The sequence below is a fragment of the Protomyctophum bolini genome, assembly GCF_963924005.1.
Source record: "Protomyctophum bolini genome assembly, chromosome: 1".
NCBI lineage: Eukaryota > Metazoa > Chordata > Actinopteri > Myctophiformes > Myctophidae > Protomyctophum > Protomyctophum bolini.
Genome location: NC_137862.1, coordinates 44781807 through 44809249, shown reverse-complemented (window position 1 = coordinate 44809249; position 27443 = coordinate 44781807). Strand labels below are relative to the sequence as shown.

General features: G+C 44.6%; 1 protein-coding gene across 1 annotated transcript in view; it reads left to right on the top strand.

Moving 5' to 3' along the window:
- The first annotated feature begins 1916 nt into the window (after positions 1–1916).
- LOC308320479 (EMILIN-1-A-like) overlaps positions 1917–27443 on the top strand; it is a 77180-nt gene continuing 51653 nt past the window's right edge. Inside the window, exon 1 of the mRNA XM_080770912.1 lies at positions 1917–2629. Within this exon, the coding sequence (XP_080627038.1) occupies positions 2466–2629 (164 nt within the window). The 5' untranslated portion in view covers positions 1917–2465. The remainder of the gene's footprint in view (positions 2630–27443) is intronic.

Sequence of the window (27443 nt, the reverse complement as noted above, 5' to 3'; positions counted from 1 at the left end):
AGCAACACAGCTGCAGCTAATCATAAATGAATAATGGGTGTGTTACTAGAACCAGTATTCAACAGGTGTGTCAATCAATGCCTACATCTAACTCACCCATTATTAATTTGATTGGCTGCAGCTGTTTTGCTTACATCATCACACACAGTTTATTCCAGGCCTGTGGTGTTTTTTTGGTGGACATGCAGCCTGAAATCAGCTCCATATCAGGTGTTGGTGTGTCTGTACCACCTGCTTCAGCTGCCAGGTGGTGAGACACTGATTAGCATCATAATAATGAATTAATGTATATTATTATTTATTTATTAGCATCATCATTTATCTCTAACTTATCTGGGATGTGTGTGTGTGTGTGTGTGTGTGTGTGTGTGTGTGTGTGTGTGTGTGTGTGTGTGTGTGTGTGTGTGTGTGTGTGTGTGTGTGTGTGTGTGTGTGTGTGTGCGTGCGCGCGCGCGTGTGTGTGTATCTGTGTGCGAGTGCGTGCATGAGTGTGCGCGTGCGTGAGATGTCATGTGCGTGGGATGTCATGAGAGGTCGGCAGTATGACCCTGCGGTACACATGGTTGACATGGGTACCAAGGTGTACTATACATTAGTACCACACACACACACACACACACACACACACACACACACACACACACACACAAGAAACAATGATTTTAATATGAATATGCAAGTTTCATTGTCCTGGTTCCTGGTTTGCTCCTTAGTACTCCTGGCAATGTGTGTCGATGTCTTTGAGAAAGTAATTTGACCCCTAACAGGTTGCAGGTTGATGCCCTGTACCCGTGTGTGTGTGTGTGTGTGTGTGTGTGTGTGTGTGTGTGTGTGTGTGTGTGTGTGTGTGTGTGTGTGTGCCGGGGGTGGCGTTTAGTCTATAAATAATTGTTAATCTATCTATATAGTCAGGTCAAAGACCTTGTTTGTGTGGGAGGGATCAGGGAGGAGAACGAGGAGATGACTCAGGGGAAGAGAGAGAGACTCGTCCAGATCTGATATCGGTGAAGTCAGACAACAGCTCCTACACTCACTGCTGATAAGAAACAGCTGGACGTGCGAGCAGGAAATCCACAATCCTCATTCATTACTCACTCTTTTTCAGGTTTCATGCTGAGCCAAAAAAAGTTTACGTTTATTTAATAGTAGGCTATAAATTCTGCCCGGTGAAATCCCCGGATTGATTTGTTTTAACTTTTTAATTTATTTCGTTTATTTTTTAATTGTATTTGTTTAATAACAACAACAACAATAATAATAATAATAGATTTTAGAGAGCCTACCTGAATGCAATAAATAACACGTTTTCCACATTGGAGATTATTACGAAGTGGGGTTTTTTAGAACACTTCTCTGCAGATGAGGTAATATGACGTTAAAGTAGGTGCTTATGATTTACGATTTTCTTTTTCTGGGATTTGGCTGGCTTGAATTTTGCCTGGTGGTACCTTTTTGCCTTTCATACTATTTATTAGGCCGAACCTCCGCCTATACATTTCACATGATAGGCGGAGGCGGTTTGATTGATGCGCGTCACGTTATTATAGGCTATAGTTTGATATTTAACTTCACAGCTGAGCTTAGCATTATTTAAATAGCGTTTAAGCTTTATCAGTTATCTTGTGATCCATATCCAAACCAAACTCATACTCCAGCTGTTTCTAATCTGTCGTAGAGGACTTTTCAACAGGTCAGAGTCAGACGTGCCTTTCAGAAGAACGGAAGGGAAAAAAGCTACTCACTGCTGCCGATGGACCGAAAAGAGGAGAGACGAGAGAGAGTCAACTATTTCTCTTAAAACAGAGAGAGAGAGAGAGAGAGAGAGAGAGAGAGGGGAAGGAGGGGTCGCTGAATGAGGCAGAGAGAGAGAGAGAGAGAGAGAGAGAGAGAGAGGGAGTAGAAGGGGAGGGGGGAACAACTGAAGGCTTTTTCCAGTTTTCTGCTGCGCTTGGAGGAAGGACCATCATCTGGAAAGCAACTTGGTCTCTCTTACCTTTAGTTCTCCTGCTCGCATTTCTCATCCCCCCCCCCTCAGTTTTCACCCAGGAGGAGATGAAAACTGGCTGGATGTGGATGTATATGTGCTGCTGGACATACTTTCTTAACCAAATAAGTTAAGGAGAAACGCCTTCTTTAAACTCATTCCGGGACATCATCTGCCGCTAAACAATAGGACATCGATGCTGAAGTGAAGTGAGGGTGCTCTACTCTCTCTCCGCTCTTCCTTCGATCGGCGCGACGCGGAGTTAACGGTCATATTTCCGCACCGGGGGCGGCCATGGGTCGATAGGATATGGACCTCGCCGTCGGCCGCGCGTCACGACGCATGAGAAGAAGAGTCCTGTTGCTGTTGTCCGTTCTACGCGTGGTGGAAGTTCGCCGCTTCTTGTTGTCGTTGTTGCAGTGACGTTTTCAAATTCACTATATCGTTTTCTGCCGCTTTTTTGAAGTCAAACAATTAAGGGATGTCTGGGACCGCCGTGTTTCTCCTGCTCTGGGTCTGGACGTGGTACGGAGACGCCACCACCAAGAGCGCGTACAGCGGGCACCGCTATAACCTGTACGCGGGGCAGGGCCAGTCCCCGCAGCAGGTCAACACGCACGGAGCCCGGGCCGCCAGTAGACACAGGTACGGTACCGCACGGCGCACACGCACACACGAGAGAGTGTATAGGGGACAAAATGACGATGCTGACGATAAAGACAGAGAATTAAAGGACTCGTGTAGTCTTTACGAGTATAGCCTATATATATATGGATTTAATTCATCGATATCACTTGTTTGGAATGGGCTCCAAAGCGTATACATCTAGAGTAAGGGTACACAGTCAGGTACACAGTTTTTTCTTAAAGCTTAAAACCAAAACCAAGCCCCGTCTCTGTCAGAGAGGGAAAGAGAGAGCCAGAGAGAGGTAGAATGGAATGACACAGAGAGAGTAGGCCTACTGCCCTAGTACTACACACAGGGAGAGAGAGTAGGCCTAGCCTATTACACACAGGGAGAGTGAGAGAGAGAGAGTAGGCCTACTGCCCTAGTAGCCTACTACACACGGAGAGAGAGTAGGCCTAGTACTACACAGAGGGAGGGAGAGTAGGCCTAGTACTATAGTAGTACTACTAGTAGTAGTAGTAGTACTAGTAGTAAATCCAACACAGATGAGATCTTCTCCACTACTCCAAATGTTCCATGAAAACAGCTCCTGATCCGCCCCTGTGTGTGTACAGTGTGTGTCTCTCTCTCTTTTCTCTCTCTCTGTGTAACTCCTATGTGTGTTCCAGAGTGTGCACGGCGTGCACGTGCACTTGTGTTGTTCATATGTTTATAAAACTGGATGTGTGTGTGTGTGTGTGTGTGTGTGTGTGTGTGTGTGTGTGTGTGTGTGTGTGTGTGTGTGTGAGTGAGTCGGTGAGTGTGTCTGTCTGCCCTCTTGAGTTTGTGCAATGCATCATTGTGAGCTTGCAGATCTAGAATGTTCACTATTTGTTGCATGAAGTACATCACTGTGAGCTTGTAGATCTAGAACTGTGGTTTTCAACCAGTGGTCCTTGAGGTGGTTCCAGGTGGTACCCAGCTAAATGATGGAGAGTTGGTAACCAAATGGACCCGTATGGATCTTTAACCCTTTTAAAACGAAATGGACCAAATTGTTATTTTGACCTTAATCGACGTTTTGCTGTTATCTCTCATGGTATCAATAGAACTGTGGACAAAATTATTGTCCAACAATATCAAAGTTTAGTTTTGGGTCTGCGAGTTCAAATCTCATAAAATTGTGGCCAGTTGCTCAAATTCTGAATAATGGGCGTTGATATGAAAGGGGCGCTAATACAGTATATTAAAGTCTAACTCATGTTGATTAGGTGATGTAATGGTGATGTAAAGTAAATGGTGCCAACACAAACATGAAACGCCATTAACAATGCCTCATATGACATAATGAGGCACATAATGATGATACATTTAACTAAAGACAAACATTAAACCTGTGTATAACGCCCCTCAAAAAGAGGTTGGAAACCACAGATCTACAGTTGTAGACTATTCATTCACTATTAGTTGCATGATGCAGTGCATATTGGGCTGGTTCAGTGTGTTTGTGTTGGGGCCGGGGTGTTGCAGTTCATATTGGGGCTATCAATGTGTGTTTGTGTGTGTGTGTGTGTGTGTGTGTGTGTGTGTGTGGGGGGGGGGGGGGGGTGTTGCAGTTCATATTGGGGCTATCAATGTGTTTGTGTGGGGGGTGTTGCAGTTCATATTGGGGCTGGTTCAATGTGTGTGTGTGTGTGTGTGTGTGTGTGTGTGTGTGTGTGTGTGGGGGGGTGGGGGGTGTTGCAGTTCATATTGTGCTGGTTCAGTGTGTTTGTGTTGGGGGTGTTGCAGTTCTTGGGCTGGTTCAATGTGCTTGTGTTGGGGGGTGTTGCAGTTCATATTGGGCTGGTTCAATGTGCTTGTGTTGGGGATGCTGCGGTTCAAACAGGGCATATTAATGATATTCACACGGCTGCCATCTTGCCAGCAAGGTGATACCTATGGTGACACTTCCCATAGAGAGCCCATTCATCCAAACAGAAAAGTCCTCTCTAATTATATTAAACACTGTCAAAATCACCAACATTGCAGCTGTAGGGAAAGCTTGAATTATCCTCTTTTAAGTTTTTGTTTAATAAAAATCCACGTAGACATTTTATGAGCTAATTTTCTAAGTATCAGAGTATGAAAGCGCTTGTTATCAGTAAAGCAACCAGTCCTGCTACCTCCTGCATTATGTGCACATTCAAAACAGGTGGTACGTATGGGCCGTTGAGTGATAGTCAACGAGCACTTCCAAACTCAGCACAGGAACTAGACATGACAGATTTAAGGTGTGGCGGTCCCTCTACTGTACCCTCTACTGTACAGTACTGTACTGTCACTGTATTGTACTGGCAAACCCGAAAGCATCATATATACAGTTAATACGTGCGTGTGTGTTTGTGTGTGCGTTAGCTTGCGCACAGGTGGTGAAAAACAACCATGCTGTTTTTGTGCTCATACCCAGCCAGGCACGGACCCAGCCAGCCAGCTACCCACACACACATAGCTCCGTAAGGGAGTGGTTGCACCACGCAAAAATCATCTGCAAGGAATTTCTTGACGGGAAGTAGCTCATAAAATGTCTATGGTGGATTATTTTATGAAACAAACACTTTACAGATTGAAAGAGGATAATTCAAGCTTTCCCTACAGCTGCAATGTTGGTGATTTTGATGTTGTTTAATATAATTAGAGAGGACTTTTCTGTTTGGATGAATAGGCTGTCTATGGGAAGTGTCACCAAGGTATCACCTTGCTGGCAAGATGACTGCGGTCTGAATAAAGAGAATTGGGCTGGTTCAATGTGTTTGTGTTGGGGGTGTTGCAGTTCAAACAGGGCACATGTAGGGCATATTGGGCTGGTTCAATGTGTTTGTGTTGGGGGGTGTTGCAGTTCAAACAGGGCACATGTAGGCCTGCTGCTGTAGCTCTGCTAATAACAGGTGTTCACTGCACAGCAGGAAGCAGATGGATGTCGGCGATGATAATAATGATAATAACTGTGTTTGGAGCATATTATTTGAAAGGACTGTGTCATCAAATGAATCTGTATCAAAACATGCACGCGCACACAGACACACACACTCACGCACCACACACACACACACACACACACACACACACACACACACACACACACACGCACACACACATATGCTCCGGTACATTTTGAACACAACTGACCACAGTGTTGGAGTGCTTGGCTCCTTCCTTGGGGAGTGGTTTGGAGCAGTTAAAGCCAGTTAAGTCGTGCTCTTCTTCTAGGCTGTCAGGAGGTATTAGAAGGCTCTGGTAATGAGCTGACGGGGAGAGAGAGGGTGTTGTGTGACACGGTTCCACTGCGTGGCATTCAGAACAGCCTCATCCACTTCATTACATGCAGGATATACACACTTTGTTTATGGAAGGCAGAGTGTAAACTCAACATGGACCCAAATTAACCCATTGCAGAATGACATTAATAGTAATAAGTATGTGTGTGTGTGTGTGTGTGTGTGTGTGTGTGTGTGTGTGTGTGTGTGTGTGTGTGTGTGTGTGTGTGTGTGTGCATAGATATTAAAAATATAGATGCCTCATTGGCCGCTGCAGTTCATTGGAGCGACGTGTCTCCAATGAAGGCAGGAAGTCCACCGACCACCACTACGTTTTCATTAAATTACATTGAGTTATATATAGGCTAGGCTAACTTGTCCTATACTTCAGTGATATCATAAATACTTCATTACTTTTCCTATACTTCAGTGATATCATAAATACTTCATTACTTGTCCTATACTTCAGTGATTTCATAAATACTTCATTACTTGTCCTATACTTCAGTGATATCATAAATACTTCATTCATCTTTGAGGGATAGTGGGAAGCAATTAGGGAATACGGTTCCTGTCAATGGTGGCTTGATAAAGACGATAAAGAAGATCTGGATGCTGTTCAGCCTGGCATTCAGTTTTAACGCTGTATAGTGTGCGTGCTTATTCACAAAAGTAACAACAAAGCATTTTTACAATTGTTCACAATTCACATCTGTCTTTTATGTACCGATTCTGCATGGGAAAAATCATATGGCACTAAAACAAATGGTTCAATGCAATGATGGCAGTTCAGTGAGTTGAATTAAAGGCTAGCTTTGAAGCCTCTTTAACAAATGTTGGCAAGCACAGTTGGGCATAAGGAAAGAATATCACGCTGCAGGTGAAAGCGGTGATAATTAAGTTATGCTGCAAGCATACATTACATTCGTGTTATCGTACCCTGGTACCAAATTCCATATTCTCAACTTTTTCTCTGTGGAGGTCTGCAGTGCTGTGAAAGGCTCCCTCTGCTCACCACATGTAGGTTAGATGTCTGTTTTTACCACTTTGGCACAGTCGGTCATGTAAATAAAACACAGGGACCTTGCAGAGTGGGGAGGGCAATTACTTATCAGATAAATAATTGGCCAACACTGGACAGTATACGGCACAGGGCCGTCTACAGACAAAACATCTGTCCAGATGTTTTTGCAGTTCTTTGGGGCCCATTATACTATCATAGGCCAGTGACTGTTTTGCTTCCCACCTTAAAGTGTGTGTACTCTGTGTGCACTGTCACACACGTGTACGTGTTTGTTTGTGTGTGTCTTAGTGTAAATGGTGCATTTATATAGCACCTTTATCCAAGGCGCATTACATAGATTGTGCATCACATTCACCCATTCACAATTCACACGCACATTCATACACTGATGGCGACGGAAACCATGCAAGGCACCAACCTGCACATCAGGAGCAATTCGGGGTTCAGTGTCTTGCTCAAGTACACTTCAACACTAACTCTGGGGGAGCCCACAGCGTTCGAACTGGCAACCTTGCGGTTACCATCCAGCCACTCTACCCCTGAGCCACACGATATATATATATATATATATATATATATATATATATATATATATATATATATATACACACACACACACACACACACACACACACACACACACACACACACACACACACACACCGTATTTGTCAGTTCTGTGCATGTTTGTGTCTACATACTGTACAGACAGTATGATTATGTGTGGGGCATATTGTATATGTGTGAATATATCAAATGTGCCTCTCCTTTCTGTGCCTTTGGGTTTGTATATCTGTTCCTCTGCCTGTAATCTCTCTGGGAAGTGGATGGATAGGTATATTAAAAAGTTTCTGTCTGTAGAACACAGAGACAGACCCTGGCCCCTACACGGTGCTGTCTGTCTGTAGAACACAGAGACAGACCCTGGCCCCTACACAGTGCTGTCTGTCTGTAGAGCACAGAGACAGACCCTGGCCCCTACACGGTGCTGTCTGTCTGTAGAACACAGAGACAGACCCTGGCCCCTACACGGTGCTGTCTGTCTGTAGAACACAGAGACAGACCCTGGCCCCTACACGGTGCTGTCTGTCTGTAGAACACAGAGACAGACCCTGGCCCCTACACGGTGCTGTCTGTCTGTAGAACACAGAGACAGACCCTGGCCCCTACACGGTGCTGTCTGTCTGTAGAACACAGAGACAGACCCTGGCCCCTACACGGTGCCTGTTTGAGCTCTTTGTTATAACAGATGGCAGTAAGTATTCCACAAGGACCGTGTGTCTGCTCTGGGCTGGCCATGTAAGAGAGACAGGAAGAGAGATGAGAGACAGACATAAAGAGAGGGACCGATAAAGAGGACAGTCGCGAGAGATTCAAAGTTCATGTGTGTGTGTGTGTGTGTGTGTGTGTGCGTGCGCGTGTGTGCGTGTGTGCGTGCGCGTGCGTGCGTGTGAGCTCTCTCAGTTCTATCCATACGGCTTCTTTAGTGAAAGAAACAGAGAGACAAGTTTTTTGACTGCTCTTGTCTCTAATTAATGTTTGCAGTCATTTGATCTCTTTGTATGAATGTCGTGCTCTTTTCAAAAGCACAACATCCAAAGGTTTTCAATCTGCTCTTATGTAGCGGATTTGATGGAATGAATGAATGGTTGGATTATAGTGCGGCTGCCACTTATCACGCATTTTCAACTGAAACACCACAGTCCACCACAGCCCAATGTACTTTTTTGTAACGGAACATTGATTATTATCTTTAATATTTTACACTGAGAGGTGCCGAGAGATGGACTTTGCAGGCCCGCGCTGCTCTTACCTCAGCTCAGAAGTTGAGGTCTGCCAGATTATCTCGGTGCACAGATCTCCGCTCTTCACTTCACAGCCTGCAGCCCAGCCCAGTGACGAGGGGGAGAAAAAAAAACATTTCTGGAGGAGAATTCACATTCTCTTTGTGTGATGTGTTATGAGTAAGTGATATACGAGTGAGCTGGTATCTCAGCTTACTGTAGTGTGAGTGTTTCAGAGGTTCTCAATGACAGCTTCAAAGGTGTGGGAGGACGACTTTGTGAGGGGATGAGAAACGCATGGAGGTGTCTACTGCTCTGAGCAGAGCGACGCCAGCTTCCACCCAACGGTCTCATTGGAGGTGAAGCCAATGAGGGCAGTGTGTATAGGGGGGCTGGCTGGGTCACAGCGGCTCAGCAGCGGACCTCAAAGTGCGGGTCACAATCATTTCATATAATATTTAAATGCTTCATGAATAATTCAGGTCCCTGAACACCATGAACCCTGACTGAATCTACTTGCTCCAGGCTGGTTAATTGGGGCTGATCCCTGCACTTTAGAGCTCTCTTGAAAAAGTCTGCATAGTTTGTCTCCGAGGGACATGAAAACCAATTAACTTCTCCAACACTTCACCAAAGGAGACTTAACTTTTCGTTCTCCCCTGTGGGATCGTGTGAAGAAAAGATTCCTCAGCTTGCAGCGTGCAACATGTCCGCCGCTGTAAGTATGATGACCGCAAGTTTGACCTCTCTGAACCACAGTGGAATTAAGAAATGTGAGGACAGTTCTGTGCGCAGGAAAAACTGCACTCACAATGTGATTTTTAAACACAAGCGCTTGCAGTGTTTTCCACTGCCTGCCTGGGTGCCATATGGACAAGGCCTGGCTGGCACTTTGCAGGGACTTGACTGCAGTTCTTCCTGACCGACCACACAGCTAATCTGATGTGAATTCCACCAGCAGGCCTGTTGGCCAGCCGGTCACCGTCTTCACATTCTCTGACTGTCTATTTACAAGGAAGGAGACTGTTTTGTCCATGAGGATTGCACATAATACTCCCACAGTGCCCCAGTGCTCAATTATCATGACAATTCTGTCTCATGGCGACACCCTCTATCTTGTCCACGCGTTCCCACGTTTGTACCATAAGATGACAACATGATGAGATAAACATTCTTTCTTTCTTTCATGAACAACACCATCATCCATCATGCACTATAGAAGTGTCTTTTCCACTTCAGTGTGTGTTCGTGTGTGTGTGTTTGTGTGTGTGTGTGTGTGTGTGTGTGTGTGTGTGTGTGTGTGTGTGTGTGTGTGCGTGTGCGTGTGCGTGTGCGTGTGTGTGTGTGTGTGCGTGCGTGCGTGCGTGTGTCAGAGAGCAGGTCCAGAGGTTAATAGTTTAAAGGTTGAGGAATTGGGGTCAATGTGAGGGGTGGAGATGCAGGTGTGACGTTAACACCTTAACCTTTTAACCTGCTGTTTATTTGTTTGCCTCACGGCTTCAGAAGACGTTGCAGCGTTCAGGCTGTGATGTGATGTGGTGTGGTAGTGTGGTGTGGTGTGGTAGTGTGGTGTGGTGTGGTCGTGTGGTGTGGTCGTGTGGTGTGGTGGTAGCTTTGGTTTTGAGCCTTCACTTGTGACACGTGCTGTGTGAAGAAATGTATTTCCTGTCCTGGTAGTGAAGTATTGAAAGAAAATGAAACATAACACAATAGGTGATAACAAGGGAATATATTGGTTAACAAATTAACTGCTCCTGGCGGAACGTGCCGTCAGAAGGAATCCAACCAGCAACTGCTTCTGGCGTAATGTTCCGTCTGATACGCTTTATTATTGATATCAAACCGGATCGCAATTTAAAAAATTTAAACATTTGAACATTTTCATTTGTATTTTTTAATATATTGATTAATTTAATTATTATATTGGTTTGATCCAGTTTAAATCAGATAAAAATAGTGCAATTTAATTTTAAAAGCAACAGTTTTGTGTTTTCCTTTTGGTCTGCATTACAGTTTGGTTACAATATAAATAATTACTGACGCAGGTACAGAACCTTAATTTCATTTTGTTCTTTAATATAACTCGGACATAATTTTATGGTTCCAGATTGTTATATAGTCACTGAAGGAAACTGCTCTGTCCAGATGCTTTCCTTACAATCATTAGTAGTATTGTCCAACACTGACTACATAGTTCCAAAAAGAGAACATTAATCTATAGTTAGTCATTCTACAATTTGGTTGACCCATTCCGTGAGTCTTCATTTTGGAGCACCAGCATGCAGCTAGCCACCAGCACACAGTAACATCTATTTACAGTCTGCATGCCTGGCTCTGTTGTAGAATTATAATTCTGTAATTGTCTACTCTAGAAGGGAGGTGAGAGTAGAGATGGATGGTCTGGGAGAGAAGCGTATGCTGCTATTTAGTGAGCAGAGATATTATAGAGCATATTATGCAGCAGCAGCAACAACAACGATGGTTGGGGTTTACAGTATCTTTATGTTTGGGTTTATGTTTATTAAAGCATCCCCATTAGAAGTAGTTTTGCCTCTAGCCTTCCTGGGGTCCTGGGATGTGTTAATTACATAGCCATCTAATAGAATAGTTACGATATTGAGGGGGCAGAAACCGAACGCTCGAGCGCTGTTCATGCAGCCTGAACTGAGCCAAGCTGGAGTTGGAAATGCATTGTTTTCAACGAGGGCGGCGCAAATAAGCTATTTTAAGCATGTGTGCAACATGCCAAGTATTGTACAGTAACAACTAAAGTCTCTTTAATGTTTATGTTGTACTATTACTACAAAACAATCTAAAATAAAGGGATTTAAGATCATTAAAGCTGGGCTGTTGCCTGAGTCCAATGCATTTCTGCCTTCTCCTGGTCCAGGCCTTGTCTATGTAGGATAGCCGCCATTGGACTGAAGCGTAACTCTGTCTATATCTAAGGCTCTGGTTAATTAGAACGTGGAATGTGGAATTTGACTTTGAAGGTCACTGTCTATATGTTGAAGCTAAAACACTATTATAAAATATGTTTTGCAAGAATTCCCAATATTGGTCTTAATACAGTAAATTTGAGGAAGTATGACTAGTGACTAGTGGTACGTGGTACCTGACCATGACCTCAAAGGTCAAAACGCTGACTGACGAGTGGAAGAAATACACCTGCAGGAAGAACACTGTATGCTATCTGCTCTCAGCAGGAAGAAGAGAAGAGATTAGATTTTCTGGAGTTCTTGATGGTTGTGAAAGCGCTCCGCACACACAGCAGCGCGGAGACACGATGGTTGTGAAAGCGCTCCGCACACACAGCGGCGTGGAGACATGGATTGCTGTGAACGTCGCTAATCCACACGCTCTTTCAAACCTTATCCAAAAGCTATATTCAACAGGATAATAGAATGTTTTCATGACCCAGCTTTCTCCTCCACTAGACCTTCCAGGAAAGAACAAAGGGCAGACAGAGTTTAGCTTGGCAGGTTCTTCACGGGGCTCTTGTTTGATTTATATATCCGTGGCTAGCTGGTGAATAGTTCGGCAGACATCAAAGCACGGTTAGCACCTTTCACCGTGGCGTTGATAAAGTACGCGACAATAGGTCTATCAGCTATACAATAAAACGTCGTACATGCATGCACACACACATACACAAGAGCTATACACACTCACTCACGCACGCACACGCACAGACACACATGCACACAAAGAGAGAGAGAGAGATTTGCATCTGTGTTTCCCTTTCTGCCTATAGGGTCTTGAGTTTCTCTGACTGTTTCACTCATTGTTAAGGAAGTTCTGTGGAATTCCGGAATCCTGGAATTCTGGTCAGCCTCATTCCAGATGATGTGGTGGGTGACAGCTCCTTTAAATTGACACACACGCGCACATGCACGCGTGTACGCGTGCACACACACACACACACACACACACACACACACACACACACACACACACACACACACACACACGCTCACAGAAGTGCAGGCTCTTGTGTTTATGGGTGTGTTTTACATTGTGAATTGTTGTGTGTGGTTTGCATTGTGTGCGTTTAACGTGCGCATTGTGTTGTTTTTATTGACTATTCACACATTCATTAGTTAATGGTGAGGGTGGGAGCTGTTCTTTGTTCTGCTTGGACGTCCCCATTGTGCATTTATATTTACTGCAACCGGCCACTGGCTTTTAGAATGGAGTTAATGTGATTTGTGCAAGGAATGTGTGTGTGTGTGTGTTTGTGTGTGTGTGTGTGTGTGTGTGTGTGTGTGTGTGCTTGCGTGCGTGCGTGGCTGCGCGAGCGTGTGCACATCCCTTTATCATGTGCATGTCTATTGTCATTCCCATTTGTTGGGTGCCCATGGGAACACCCAGTCATTACCGACCTTGACCTTGTCATTGTGAGAAGGTCATGTTGGTCAACCCAGCGCGGTGCACACTAGTGAAGGCTCTCATCCAACAGACAGACTGCTGTAGCAGATTTCTATTGAATGACTTCAATATTATATACCACCCCCTCTTAGTCTAACACATACTGTACACTGCACACACATGCACACACACATTTACTGATTATCTCACACACACACACACACACACACACACACACACACACACACACACACACACACACACACACACACACACACACACAGATACACACACTCATGCACATTCTCCTCTCTCTCTCTCTCTCTCTCACTCAGATTGTGCTGACTGAGCGAGTTGTATCTAATGTAGAACATGCATGGCGTGTGTGTGTGTGTGTGTGTGTGTGTGTGTGTGTGTGTGTGTGTGTGAGTGTGTGTGTGTGTGTGTGTTCTGACAGAGGACTAAGGCAGGACCAGGCCTTTCACATTCCTCTGACGACCACCCACACTGGCCCTCTCCTTACATGGACCAGTAGTAGTGCCATAGTTGTTCCATTTTGGTTACACTGTGTGTGTGTGTGTGTGTGTGTGTGTGTGTGTGCGTGCGTGTGCGGCGTGCACGTGCGCGTGTACAGTAATCCTTGTCTTGCCAAGTATGAGGTCCTTAACTCCTTACATGCAATTTTGCTTTGACATCTGGGGCCGTGCCAACACGACACAATAAAACAAAAATGCAACTATGCAAGACAGACGACAATAAGGCGCTACGTCATGGAGCCACATTAGACTGCAGGGCTGCTGTGGCTCCGAGGAGGTAGAGCGTCCATTTGGTTCCATCCCGGCTCCTCCTGGCTTCGTGGTAAAGAGTTTTATCTGTCTGAATCCCTGCTCCTGTGATGCTTGCCTCCACCGTCGTCGTGTGAATGGATGAATTAATGCACATTGTGAAGTGCTTGGATAATATGACAGATTAGAGAAGACTCCAGTAAACTAAGACCACCTCAGTGAGGAAGTGCTGCATTTCCAGGGGTTTATGCTGCTAAAAATAGCAAGTCATATCTGTGGTACATGATACAGCACTGACTGACCGGGCCATCACCATGCCCCCACAGAGCTATTGTCAAGGGCCACTTCTAAATATAGTGACTGATAGTGGCGACTCTCTCTCTCTCTCTCTCTCTCTCTCTCTCTCTCTCTCTCTCTCTCTCTCTCTCTCTCTCTCTCTCTCTCCTGTCTCATATAATGTACTTACTGTATGTCATATTCATTATGTATCAACCACTCGTTGAACCCTATAGCATCCCTATTCTGGGAATGTCGACATTTGGCGAAAAATAGCAGATCTATACAACTCACAACTCGTCACACCATATTTGGTGTTGAGAGAATACAGGAGGGGACCCTTGTACCTCTGGGGTCGCCAAAGGTATGAGGGAGGGAGGGGGAGAGAGACAGAGAGAGAGAGAGTTTTTTGTTTGTTATATTTTAACATGAGTTGGGTCCAATGGGACAGTTAAGCGGTTTACTACTTTTCATTGGTTCATTCTTTTTCTTAACACACAGACGTAAAGGGTGTTAGGTAGGTACAGTAGGTGCTTTCCTCCCGACAGCAACAATATGATATTTATTCATGAATATTAATTTCCGGCGTCCAAAATATACATCATTATACAGCTCCTTACTACTACTGAACCCTCACCTCACCTTTGACATGATCTCTCTCTCTCTCTCTCTCTCTCTCTCTCTCTCTCTCAACCCCATCTCTGAAAGTCAAACACACGTATGTGCTGCTTGAGAAAAGTCCCACTGAAGAGACTTGAGGAAGATCATAGTCTTCTGTCTGTCTGTCTGTCTGTCTGTCTGTCTGTCTGTCCCTCCCGCACAAAGACTTCCATTCACAACACACACCCTAATAGTCTGTCTGTCTATCTCTGAGAGCAACACAGAGAGAGAGAAGAGGACAGGAGGCAAGGGGAGAGGAGGGGAGAGAGGAAATAAAAGGAGAGTGTGGAGGAGGGGAGAACATGGAAGAGGAGGGGAGAGAGTCAATGAAAGGAGACGGGAATGGAGAGATGGAACAGTAGCTGGATCATGCTGTAGTCAATCCTAGCAGCCCATTTTGTGTGCAGATGCTCACTATTGTGTGCGTGCGTTTGTGCATTTACATTCGTTCATCAGGATCAGTTTAACCAATGACTTTAATCAATGACCAGCTACAGCTGTTCCAATGAGATTGTCCAAGTCTAGTGACCTGAGTCTGACCCTTAGCTATCACCTTAAATCCTGTTGAAACTAGTTTCCTCTCCGGCTGTTGACAGAACTTGACAGGAGACAGATATTGTCGTTGCAGACAACCTGTCACTGTCAGAGTGAAGTCGTAACAGTTTTAACATGACTGTTGTTCCCCAGTAGAGACACACACAGTAATTCCTTCTATACTTGGTTGCGTGCTGTGTTGTGCACCGAAAATAGCTGGTGTGTCTACAGTACAAGCTCACACAACGCGTCACACTGCAGTGCACTCTGTTGCTCTTGGCTGTGTTAACTAACATGGTCTAAATCGGCACCGAAACGCTTGCGAAATGTGCTGTTTTTAGAAAGTCTCATAGGCCTTTATAAAATTAATCATTGAACACCTCGAATCTGATTTGACCTATTAAATTCTGATCCGGGTACAGTTCATTATTTTATTATTTTGAAAAGAGAATAAAACTAGAAAAAGTGCCACTCGGGCCACAGGACTCCACCAGGGCAGGTCAGGTTGTGGCCCCTGGTGGCGCTATAATAAGCCTATGTGAAAAGGGTGCCATTTCTTCTTATGCCTTGGATGAGGCATTTTGTTCCAAAAATGTGTTTTGCAAAAATCCACCTCTTGGTGGCGCTATAACAGGCCAATGTGAAAAGGGTGGGATATATTCCTGAGCCTAGTAGGAACGTCTGTGAAAGATTTCACTTAAATTGTGCACGCTGCGTTCATGATTTGAGGCTTTTTGTTCAAAAGGAGCCAATCCTGCAAATTTTGAAAGCCAATGTTAGCCAATCAGGATGGAATATGAAATATCAGACGCGTTGAGAGCTTGTAGATCCGCTATTTTTGTCCAAAAGTGCCCTCTTAGCGCGATTTCAGCCCCTGCCACTCGAACACTCTCTGCACGTCCCTGTTCTGCCACACGACTCAGCCAAATAATGAAGCACTTGTGTTGTTCATTCCACCTCTAATCTGCTCTCTCCTCATGGTCCTTGGCTCAGCTCAGACCATGACTAGGTTAAGTTTTTATAATAGGCTAACCCACATTGTGCACGTACAGTCAAATTATTTGTGTTCATTTCCAAATGGACCCTTGCAGGTCCATTTGGCTTGACTCTGAGTTCAGTCACATACCTCAAGAATGGATTTAACCAATATTTATTATAGAATGAGGATACAAGTTGTGCATATATTTTACCTTGGCGTTCGGCTCTGCTAAATTTTTCTCCCTGCTCGGCACAATCAAACACCATCATTAAACGTTAAGAGCAGGGAGTTAGATATACAACAACCCCCCCATGGGGAACAGAAATAACAGAGCCCACCGGTGGTGCTGGGGTGGTGGTGGGAGCAAACATCACATAACAACCAGGAACCATATGCAGAGGAAGGCAGGAATAGCATGCAGTCTAGTGAGCTTAAAGGACAACTTTGGGTTTTTTCAACCAAGGTTCATGTTTTAGGTTGTTAATATTAGAGAAAGTAAAAGATGGAGAGATGAGTGTTCTTTTTTTTAATTTGCTGCTTTCTTTTATTTTAGGGATTTTAGCTGTTTTTGACATGGGCGGGGGCATTCGAGCATGGGGCTAAATGTGTATTTATTTACAAAATATTATGCCCAAAATATTATGCCCCATGCCCCCGCCCCCTGTCAAAAACAGCTAAAATCCCTAAAACGAAAGAAAGCAACAGTTATTAGAGAAATAATTACTTTCTCTAATAACAAGTAACAAACTAAAACATGAACCTTGGTTGAAAAAAAACTAAAGTTGTCCTTTAAGTAGCCCGCCCAATTGGTCAGCTGACTGCCACATCAGCGAATGACATGTGGGTCTTGCACACACTGAATACACCCACATAGTAAAGCAGCATATTAACCCCTTGAGTATGTATGCGCCTTTGAGCACAGCATGAAACCCCTCGAGTATATCTGACTGAACTAACTCCGCAAGCTACGTATCATTTAAATTTACTCAGAAGACTCTTATGAATTCACCCTGCAGGTCCCTGATATTGAACACAACTTGCAACAGCGAAATTGCTTTTATGTTTGATATTTTGTCCATCTTTCTCTGACTGTCTCTCTCTCTCTCTCTCTCCATATTCAATGTATTGCTTACTTTTCCCATCACTGTCTGACTTGCCTGTGTGCCTTTTTGTCCTTCTCTCACTCACTGCCACTCTCTCTCACACACGCACGCACGCACGCACACACGCACACACCCTGCTAGTGGTTTGGTGTGTCAACCCTTGAGGTTCGCCAGAAAGCTGAAATGGGGATTAGGTGGTCACAATTAGAGGGAAGTTAAGAGTGAGGTTTGTGTGGTGCACGGAGCGTTGTGATTGGTGGGTGTTCTCCCCAGTGGGGGTATCAACAGGGATGTGTGACCTCGCGCAGAACAAACCTAAGCCTCCAAAACAGTCATTGGGACGCCGTGCGTGCACAATGGCCTCCCAGAGTGCAGTAGAGTTGTGTCTATAGCTGTGTGTGGGTGTGTGTCTATAACTAATCTCACAGCTGAGAGAATGTTTTTCATTCTAAAGCTGTGGACTGGAACCTAATGAGCGTTTGGGACAATATAGGTCAACACTAGTGACTCAACTGACCACACACCTTTTGAACGGCTTAGGTGCCAGAAGTGAATGAATGGCCCCCAAAAAACAAGATTGGTACTGTACGTGGCCTGTTTGCATGCTTGTGGTGTTTGGAGGACCCCTGCTATAGCACATGTAGGCCTGATGTTGAAATGTAAAAGTAATCTAAATCCAGACAGTTTTCTGAAAAACCTATGTTTCTATATGAGTGGTGCTCAACCCTTTTCATGTCAAGGACCCCCAGAACTGTCTATATTTGGTCTCGGACCCCCATCTGAAAATATGTTGTTCCAGGGACCCCCCAGAAGCAAAGATTTGAGTTAAAAACGTTGGCTCTGAAAGAATATATATTCAAAGATTTGCACTACATTTTCATGATTTGAAAAAAAAATTGCAAACCTAAAAAAAAACTAAAGAAAATAGCAGATCTACAAGCTCGTAGCTTGTAGGTGAATAGCTAAAATATAACATAATGCTTAAAACACCAAAAGGGGTTCCCGCCCAGAATGGGCTAGAGCAAGGATCTTCAGCGTTTTTCAGGCCAAGGTCCTCTTAGCTGAGAGAGTGACAAGGCAGAGACAAGAGTAGAGACTCTCCTCCTTCTTTTGAGACACTCGGTATGTATATCGTCATGGAGCTAAATATTATAATAGCTATAGCTATAATATATGTCTTGAAAGGTTAGTTAAAACGCTTGAAAACGCCGGAAAGGGCTGGAATATAGGTGATGTTTGGACTCTGGCAGTTAACGAGTTTAATGTGGAACACATCAATTTGGCCTTGAATTCTACAAGCTCATAGCGCAGCACCGAGTGTCGCGCTACGAGAAAATCGTGAAAATGTGGCGCAAATCTTTGAGTATATATTCTTTCAGAGCAAACGTTTTTAACTCGGTGGCAAAATACATATAATTTGTGGGGTTCTTGATATGAAATATTGAACACCACTGATACAGAAACATAGGTATTTCAGAAAACTGTTACAATTTATAAGACATTTTTAAAATTTCGACGTCAGGTCTAAATGGTTTAAATCCCCCCCTGTTCCTGGGGTCCATGGACTCTGTCATTAACAACCACACGCTCATGGAAAGACCGCAGGGCTGGACCGGGACGGGCCACTCTCTCTTTGAAGGAATTTATACACAGGCTGAGAGGAGGCAAAAGAGAGGAGGGGAGGTGGTGGTGAGGACAAGGGGAGAGGAGAGGAGAGGAAAGGAGGAGGAGGAGGATGTAGTTTTGGCATCAGGCAGACACATCTGGGCTGTTTCTCCTCAACTGAACCTCCCCGCCCCCAGCAAACACGCACGCACACGCGCAAACACACACATACACACATGCCTCCTTTCCTCCCTATTTTTTCCCGACCACAGTGATGTCCTGCATTAACCACTTAACAACGTGTCACAATTTCTGGACATTACTTTGAACACGTTTTGAATGTCCAACATAGGCTTGAAGCGTTGAAAGTGGTTAGGATGACACCAGTTCAGAAAAAGGTGTGTTTTGGACTGGTGGTGTGTGTAACAGCAGACGGTGTGACAGCTGAACCCGGAGTGGAACACCACAGCCAGGGACGTGCACACATAAGGCCTCACTCACACCTAAAGACATACGCAAGACACACTTGTGTCCTGTGTCTTCTGTGTGTCATGGCCGCCTCAATGCATTTCCAATGGGAGTCACATGGTTTGAAGACACAGCCTTGTTGCATGGGGGGAGGCCAAAAGACAGCCATGCAACAGCGTTGTGTCATGAAACCATGTGACTCCCATTGGAAATGCATTGAGGCGGCCATGACACACAGAAGACACAGGACACAAGTGTGTCTTGCGTGTGTCTTACGTGTGAGTGAGGCCATAGATATCAAAGGGGGCTTCAGCCCCTGCCCTTTTACCCGTCTGTAAAAAAACTGCCCTTTCTGGACCAGGAATGCATGCAGCGTTTACTACATGGTGAAAGAGATGCAGAAATGCCACTCCTTTCCATGCCATACCGGAAGGCAGCATTCAGGAGAATTGCTTTTTTCGTCTGTCTGTGGCGGTATTTGTGGTTTTTGGCGTGGCTGACTGTGTGTGCTGCTATGAGTGCTGACATGTGATTGAGCACTGGGTCTGCATGATAAGCAGACATTAAAACATCTTATCTTATCTGGGAATCAGGCTGTGGAGGAGTGTGTGTGTGTGTGTGTGTGTGTGTGTGTGTGTGTGTGTGTGTGTGTGTGTGTGTGTGTGTGTGTGTGTGTGTGTGTGTGTGTGTGTGTGTGTGTGTGTGTGTGTGTGTGTGTGTACGTCCATCTGATCGTAACCAAACATCACTGCAGCCCCGATAGGAGCAGCTGGACATGCTGTGTGGATCTGATCTGATCTGTCCGGAAAGATCTGACACTCTTTCCACTGAAGCAAACACAATACTGATCCACAATATCTGTGTGTGTGTGTCTGTGTGTGTGTGTGTGTGTGTGTGTGTGTGTGTGTGTGTGTGCGCTCATGCTGTGTGCGTGCGTTTGTGATTTTTCTTCTGTTACTCTAGTCTGGTGAATCATAGATTGTGCATATCGGTATGCATGTGAGAAGATTAGGAACTGTTTGTACAGTATGTGTGTTGGTAAAAGTGTGCATATTTTTCCGTGTTTGTGTGTGTGTGTGTGTGTGTGTGTGTGTGTGTGTGTGTGTGTGTGTGTGTGTGTGTGTGTGTGTGTGTGTGTGTGTGTGTGTGTGTGTGTGTGTGTGTGTGAGAGTACAGTACATGTGTGTGCATAGTCTTGTGTAGCCAGATAATCAGAGATCTTTGCCTACCGATACGTTTGTGGAATTCTACATTCAGCGAACAAAGCTACGCCTACTGCTCTGGAAACAAACCAGATCATCGCCCCAATATGAGGGGCCTCCCTAAAGTCTTTGCGTTGGTTATGCAATGCAGTTCTTTTTTTTAAAGCTAAAGTATAACATCATGCTTAAAACACCAAAAGGGGTTCCCACCCAGAATGGGCTAGAGAAAGGATCTTCAACGTGTGACAAGGCAGAGACAAGAGTAGAGACTCTCCTCCTTATTTTGAGACACTCAGTATGTATATCGTCATGGAGCTAAATATTCTGTGTCTTGAAAGGTTAGTGTAAATGTCGGTGACACTTGGTTCCTTTAACGTCTATTATTTTCTTTAGTTTGAAGTTTGTTGTTTTCTTTGATTATTTTGGGTTACCGTTATTTTGAAACTTCCTGTCGTTTGGTCTGCTCTTACTTTGACACTTCCTGTTACCATCACATACATCTGAAGCCTGTTACCTTCACTCACCTCAGAGCCACTCACCACACACAGCCAGAGTGACACAGGGAGAGGGTATGTTTGAAGCAGAAGAGCCACATGGTATGTGATTGTTTGCAACTTCATGTTTACCCAGTTTGATAATGTTGAGACGTTCGTACCTTCAGTGGACTGAACTGAACCATTTTATATTATTCACAGTGTCCATCCCAGTATGATCGTTTGACAGAGTGTCTGCTTGCTTTGTATGAAGCTCAGGGTGGCCTTTCCAGCCCATAGCACCCTCGATAAAGCGGAGTGAGGTAGTGTTTGTTTGTGTTTAATTTGAGTTCTTTATGATTCGGGGCTTAATTATTGTATTTTTGAGCTTTGTTTTGGTTTCTGGTAAATTTAGCTATTGTGCCTTTTGCTTTGGCATTTGTCTTACATACAGTATCACTGCATTATTTATAATTTACCTTAAATTAACCCTTTTTATTGTTGTTATTCTAAGTTTCAAATGTGACAGGAAGTATCAAAATAAACAAGAAGTAACAAAATAAGACAAACAATAAATAAAGAATATAACAAACTTCAAACTAAAGACATGATTGCAGAACCCAGTGTCACCGGCAGTTACAGTTAGTTAAAACGCTTGAAAACGCTAGAAAGGGCTAGAATAGGTGATGTTTGGACTCTAAACTCTAAACCTGCTAAAATGACGGAGTGGACTTGAGCCATGAGTGACAAAAACACCTTGAAGACCCTAACAGGACGGAACGCCCTGCCAACGGTCATTAAGACCTTGACTCCTTCAAAACGGCTCTCAAAGGGCACCTACGGACGGCTGCAATTAGAAACTGGCCCCGTAAAATCTGAATCCCCCCCCACCCCTTTACACCCTCACTGTATATGTTTTCCCCCCCTTTTTACCTCCTTTGATGATGATTTTTATTTTTTTATCTAAACATTTCCAGACAGGTTTTTAGTCACTGAATTTAGATTAGGCCTGTCACAATTATTATTATTAATCCTCTATTCGCAAATTATTTGAGATAATCGCAATTATTTCGTATAATCTTCATAATCGTTTCCATGTTGAAACATGTGTATACATTTTCAAATATAATATAAATATATTTTTTTAAATAGCGGAAATAGCCTGTCTGCCAACTAACTCACAACGCGTCGTGACACGTTGTTTATACATGTTCCAATGTTAAATGCCAAAACAAAAGGGAAGTCGTTAATCGCAGTTATTTGCAAGACAAAATTATTCGCCAAGTAAAATGTCATGATCGTGACATCATCCCTATTATGTAGACGTCACCAGACGCATCAGCAGGAGGAAATCTGTCATGGGCCTAGCTACACCAGACTAGAGTGTGCGTGCGCCGTGCGTGCGTGCATGCGTGCGTGCGCTACAAATACTTGCACACACTGGGTGTGTTTGTGTGATTGGTTGTGGTGAAACAGGAATGGTCTGAATGTATGTTGTTCTTCTGTTTGACATTTGTTATTAATTTGTTTTTTCCAAACATTGTTTATTATAAAACAAGGGGATGATTTCACCATTATTCCTCTCGGGGGGTTTCCTAGCTGTGTGCGTGTGTGTGCGTGTGTGTCATTGTGGTGTCCAGTGAATTAAAGGGGCAGTGCATGTTTTAGCTGTTGTTCTGTGCCAGAGGGTGACCTAATGCTTCTCTCTTCTCGTGATGATCTTTCATGATAGTCTCTTGGGTGAAGTGAGGGGGGGGGGGATCACATCTGTTTGTGTGTAAATGTGGGACAGAGATGAAACGACTAATGAGGTAATGAAGTGTTTTGTTTCAGACCTGCCCTCCCTGCTGTGAATTTTTCTTATAGCTTTCTTAGGGCCGATTCATACTCCTATTTTAGAGCCGAATAAAAGTCGGTTCGGCGCTGAAGAGCCAACAATGTGACGTCATTTGAGGTTCGGGGGGGGGGGGGGGGGGGGGGGGATGTACCGTCTTAAAGTCGGCTCTTTGGTGCTACTGAAAATGTCTGACGAGCCGAAATCATTTCGGCACTACAGCGCCGAAACAGCTGTAAAATATGAGTATGAATCGGCCCTTATAGCTGCTCGGTAGGCCCACTGGTTGTGATTTTGGGGATGGTTGAATGTCCCGATCACGTTATTTAATTTTTTGCTCCAAATACGATTCTGATTATTATTTGCTATCTCTGCTGATACCGATCTTTTCCCGATCCGATATTTATAGTTGTAAGAGAACTTTATAGAACACAGACAATATCCAGTTGAATACAGTTGAATATTCACATTGAATACAGTTGAATGAAGTGTACTCGGATACGGATCGATGCAATGTGAACGGACTCAGTGTGAATCTGCCCTACTGTCTTCTTTTTGCTGGGTTAGTTAATCGAAAATAGACGATTTTACAAGCTCACAGTCCAGATCAGCTTTATTCAACATGCAGTTATGTATAAATCAGGCATTAGGACTACATCACGGCCCGCCAAAATACTAACCTCTTATAATATTTGGTCTACTAAACTAAATAATTTCAGATGACTAAAATATGACTGTAGTACTAGAACCTACAACCCTTTTGTTCTGCAACTATCCATTATTTGATCATTCCAGCGATTACTTTTTAGATTCATCTAATAACCGAGAAGCATTTTCAAAACAGTCTCTTAATATTTTTATTTTGTATATCAACGAATCAATAAACCACTTAAGTCTTACGCCGTGGTTTACACTTTGTCGTAGATCGGCGTTGTGATGAATAGCCGTTCTACAAGCTGTAGAATAGCTTTGCCTATAATGCCATGGCCAAAATAGGGATTGATTAGTATTTAATTATTTCATGAAAGGATTGATTTTGTTTTGAAACAACCGATTAAATGGATTAGTTTGAGTAGCTGTTGCAACCCTACCACACTGTGTGTCTTTGAGGCAATGGCAAGCAGACCAAGGACATGAAACCAGGCTATGAGTAACTTCTACTACAGCGACTGGGAATGAAGAGCCTTGCTGTTTTTTTTGTTTGTTTGTGTTAATAATTTCCGGCTCACAGTGGCGTGTTGGTCACGCCGCGTCGTGCAGACAGGGAGGGGAGTCAAGTGAGTGAATGTGCTTCCCGCTACTCTATACCCGCCTCGTCTCGGGGTTTCCGCGACAAATTGGAGTGGTCTTCCGAAATAGCAGCGAGGGCTGTAATTGAGGAGGAGGTAATGGTACGGTAGGGCTGCGTCCGCGGTCGCCTGGTCTACCCCCGTCTCTCTTAATTCCAGCCTGGTGCTGGGGAGCGTGGTTCCCCCTGGCTCCCGTCACTGCACTGCGATGCGATGCTAGCTCTCTGTGGGCTCACACTGCACTTGGAGAAATGACGGGCTGATCATGGCCATGCATGACCATGGCGGGGTGCCCTGCACCTGCTGCTACTGGCAGGCTGATCGTGGCCATGACCATGAGACCATGAGAGCACTGAAGGCCTACCTTTTTAATAAGGCTTTCCCCCAAACCCACTGATTTTAATTCTTGACCCATGCCTTCATGTTCAATAACTGTTATCCTGTTTTCCTTGATGCTAAATTGTGTGCTTTTAATCGTGTAATTTTGCCTACTGTTTTATATTTTTGTCTACTGTAGCACTTTGAGCCATACTCTGCGCACACACTCCTTGAATGCCACAGCTGAACCTCTGCCCCGAGGTTTTCACGTTGGCCTTTTATAGCGCCACCAGGAGGCCGCTTTGTGCAAATGTATTTTTGGACAGTACACCTACAGATTTTGTTCAAACATCGCGCAAACTGGTTAGCAGTCTCTCTAGAGCCATTCAATGAAACGGGTCTTTCAGATTTGTCAGACTCCATCCTGATTGGCTAAGATTCGCTTCCAAAGTTTGCAGGAGTGCGAATGGCCAAATCTTTGCCTCAAGATTTTCACATCTGCTCTTTATAGCGCCACGAGGAGGCCGACATATGTAAAACAAATTTTCTAATATTACTCCTTCAGATGTTTGATTTCTCATAATCCATCCTGATTGGCTACAATTGGCTTCTAAACTTTTCAGGAGTAGCCTGTTCTGTACAAATCGCCACAACTCCTCAAAGCAGCGTCCGATTGCTGTGAAATTTAATACTAGGCTGAGGAAGAAATGCCACTTGACAGTTTTCAAATCAGCCTCATGGTGGCGCTACAGCAGGCCAAGTGGCGTCACACACACACACATTGCCCACTGACCGTGTGTTCCGTGCTGCGTTGCTATTGTTCCATGGTGTTGTTGTTTCTCCGTGAACGTGAGACGCATACGTTGCGGTTTATGACTTGGCCACCCGATTGTGAACACAGGAAGAATCCTCTCAAACGTAGACAGACAGGTTGGCAGGCTGGCTGGCAGGCAGAAAGACAGACAGACAGACAGACAGACAGACAGACAGAGACTTCTTGGTGCAGTCATGTGTCTGACATGTTAACTCTAGCAGAGCCTTTATTCATAATATGTGACATCTTTATAACTTCCACCTGCAGTGAGTGTCTGTGTGTGCTGGCTGGCTGTGTGACGAGCACGTACTCGCCACCTGCTGGGCCATCTGCACTCTACAGCAGCTGCTTATCATCAGCATAGAAAGCGTCTGGACATGTAGAATCACACTGTACTGTACCTCGCATGCCTTGGAATGGATACATCAACACTGAGTGGGTGTGTGGGTTTGTGATGTTTATTACCTACTGCCTACTGTAGATACTAATGTACATGCATACCATCCTTTCACTTTTTCTACGGGTGTGACATGTCTTTTGATTATAGCCTGCACGCCGTACATACTTTCCATTTTGTCTCTGCACCTCTGGACACGTTTTATGGAAACAAGGATGGTCAAGAATTGCCTGTCTGTCTGTATGATGTGCCAAGAGATCCACAGACAGACTGCAGGCACATGCACGGCATTGCACGCATGTATGCATGCACATACACACACCCACCCACCTCATCATCTCCTCATAGACACACAGGCACATTAAAAAGACACATGATACTTGACTAGCTGGCTAATGAAAACTGGAATGACGCATTTAGCTACAGAAACAATGTTACTCTAAAGTGCAGTGTGTGTGCGTGTGTGTGTGTGTGTGTGTGCGTGTGCGTGTGCCGTGCGTGCGTGCACATTATCTTCTCCTCAGCACGGGTATATTTAAGGCTTACATATACATCTCGACTTCTCTGATTGCTGTTTTCTCTACTGTCACTACCCAAGACAAAGGATGTAGTCAGAGAGAGAGAGAGGGGGGTGGGGGGGGGTAGAGGCAGAGAGAGAGGGAGAGAGAGAAGTATAGAGAGAGATGTGTACATGTAAAGTTCCATTTAGATGCGTGAGCAGGGAGTCATCACAAACCCGACGGACACAACAATATGCAACATTCACCCACACCCACCTGATCCTCAGTGTGTGTACATACACAATACGCACGCACGCACGCGTGCGCGCACACGCACACACACGGTGGACCCCTCCTGTTGGGACAAGCGAATATCGTCAATTCATGGGTCCTCTGTGACCCCTCGTGACCTCAACGGCAAGCGCAGGAAGCAACTCCCCGTCCGTCGCTGACATCATAGGGCAGGGCGGGACTCTGACATCTACCATCTGGCTCACACACTCTTAAAGAGGACTCTGACATCTACCATCTGGCTCACACACTCTGTAAGAGGACTCTGACATCTACCATCTGGCTCACACACTCTTAAAGAGGACTCTGACATCTACCATCTGGCTCACACACTCTTAAAGAGGACTCTGACATCTACCATCTGGCTCACACACTCTGTAAGAGGACTCTGACATCTACCATCTGGCTCACACACTCTGTAAGAGGACTCTGACATCTACTCTGGCTCACACACTCTTAAAGAGGACTCTGACATCTACCATCTGGCTCACACACTCTTAAAGAGGACTCTGACATCTACTCTGGCTCACACACTCTTAAAGAGGACTCTGACATCTACCATCTGGCTCACACACTCTTAAAGAGGACTCTGACATCTACCATCTGGCTCACACACTCTTAAAGAGGACTCTGACATCTACCATCTGGCTCACACACTCTGTAAGAGGACTCTGACATCTACCATCTGGCTCACACACTCTTAAAGAGGACTCTGACATCTACCATCTGGCTCACACACTCTGTAAGAGGACTCTGACATCTACCATCTGGCTCACACACTCTTAAAGAGGACTCTGACATCTACCATCTGGCTCACACACTCTTAAAGAGGACTCTGACATCTACCATCTGG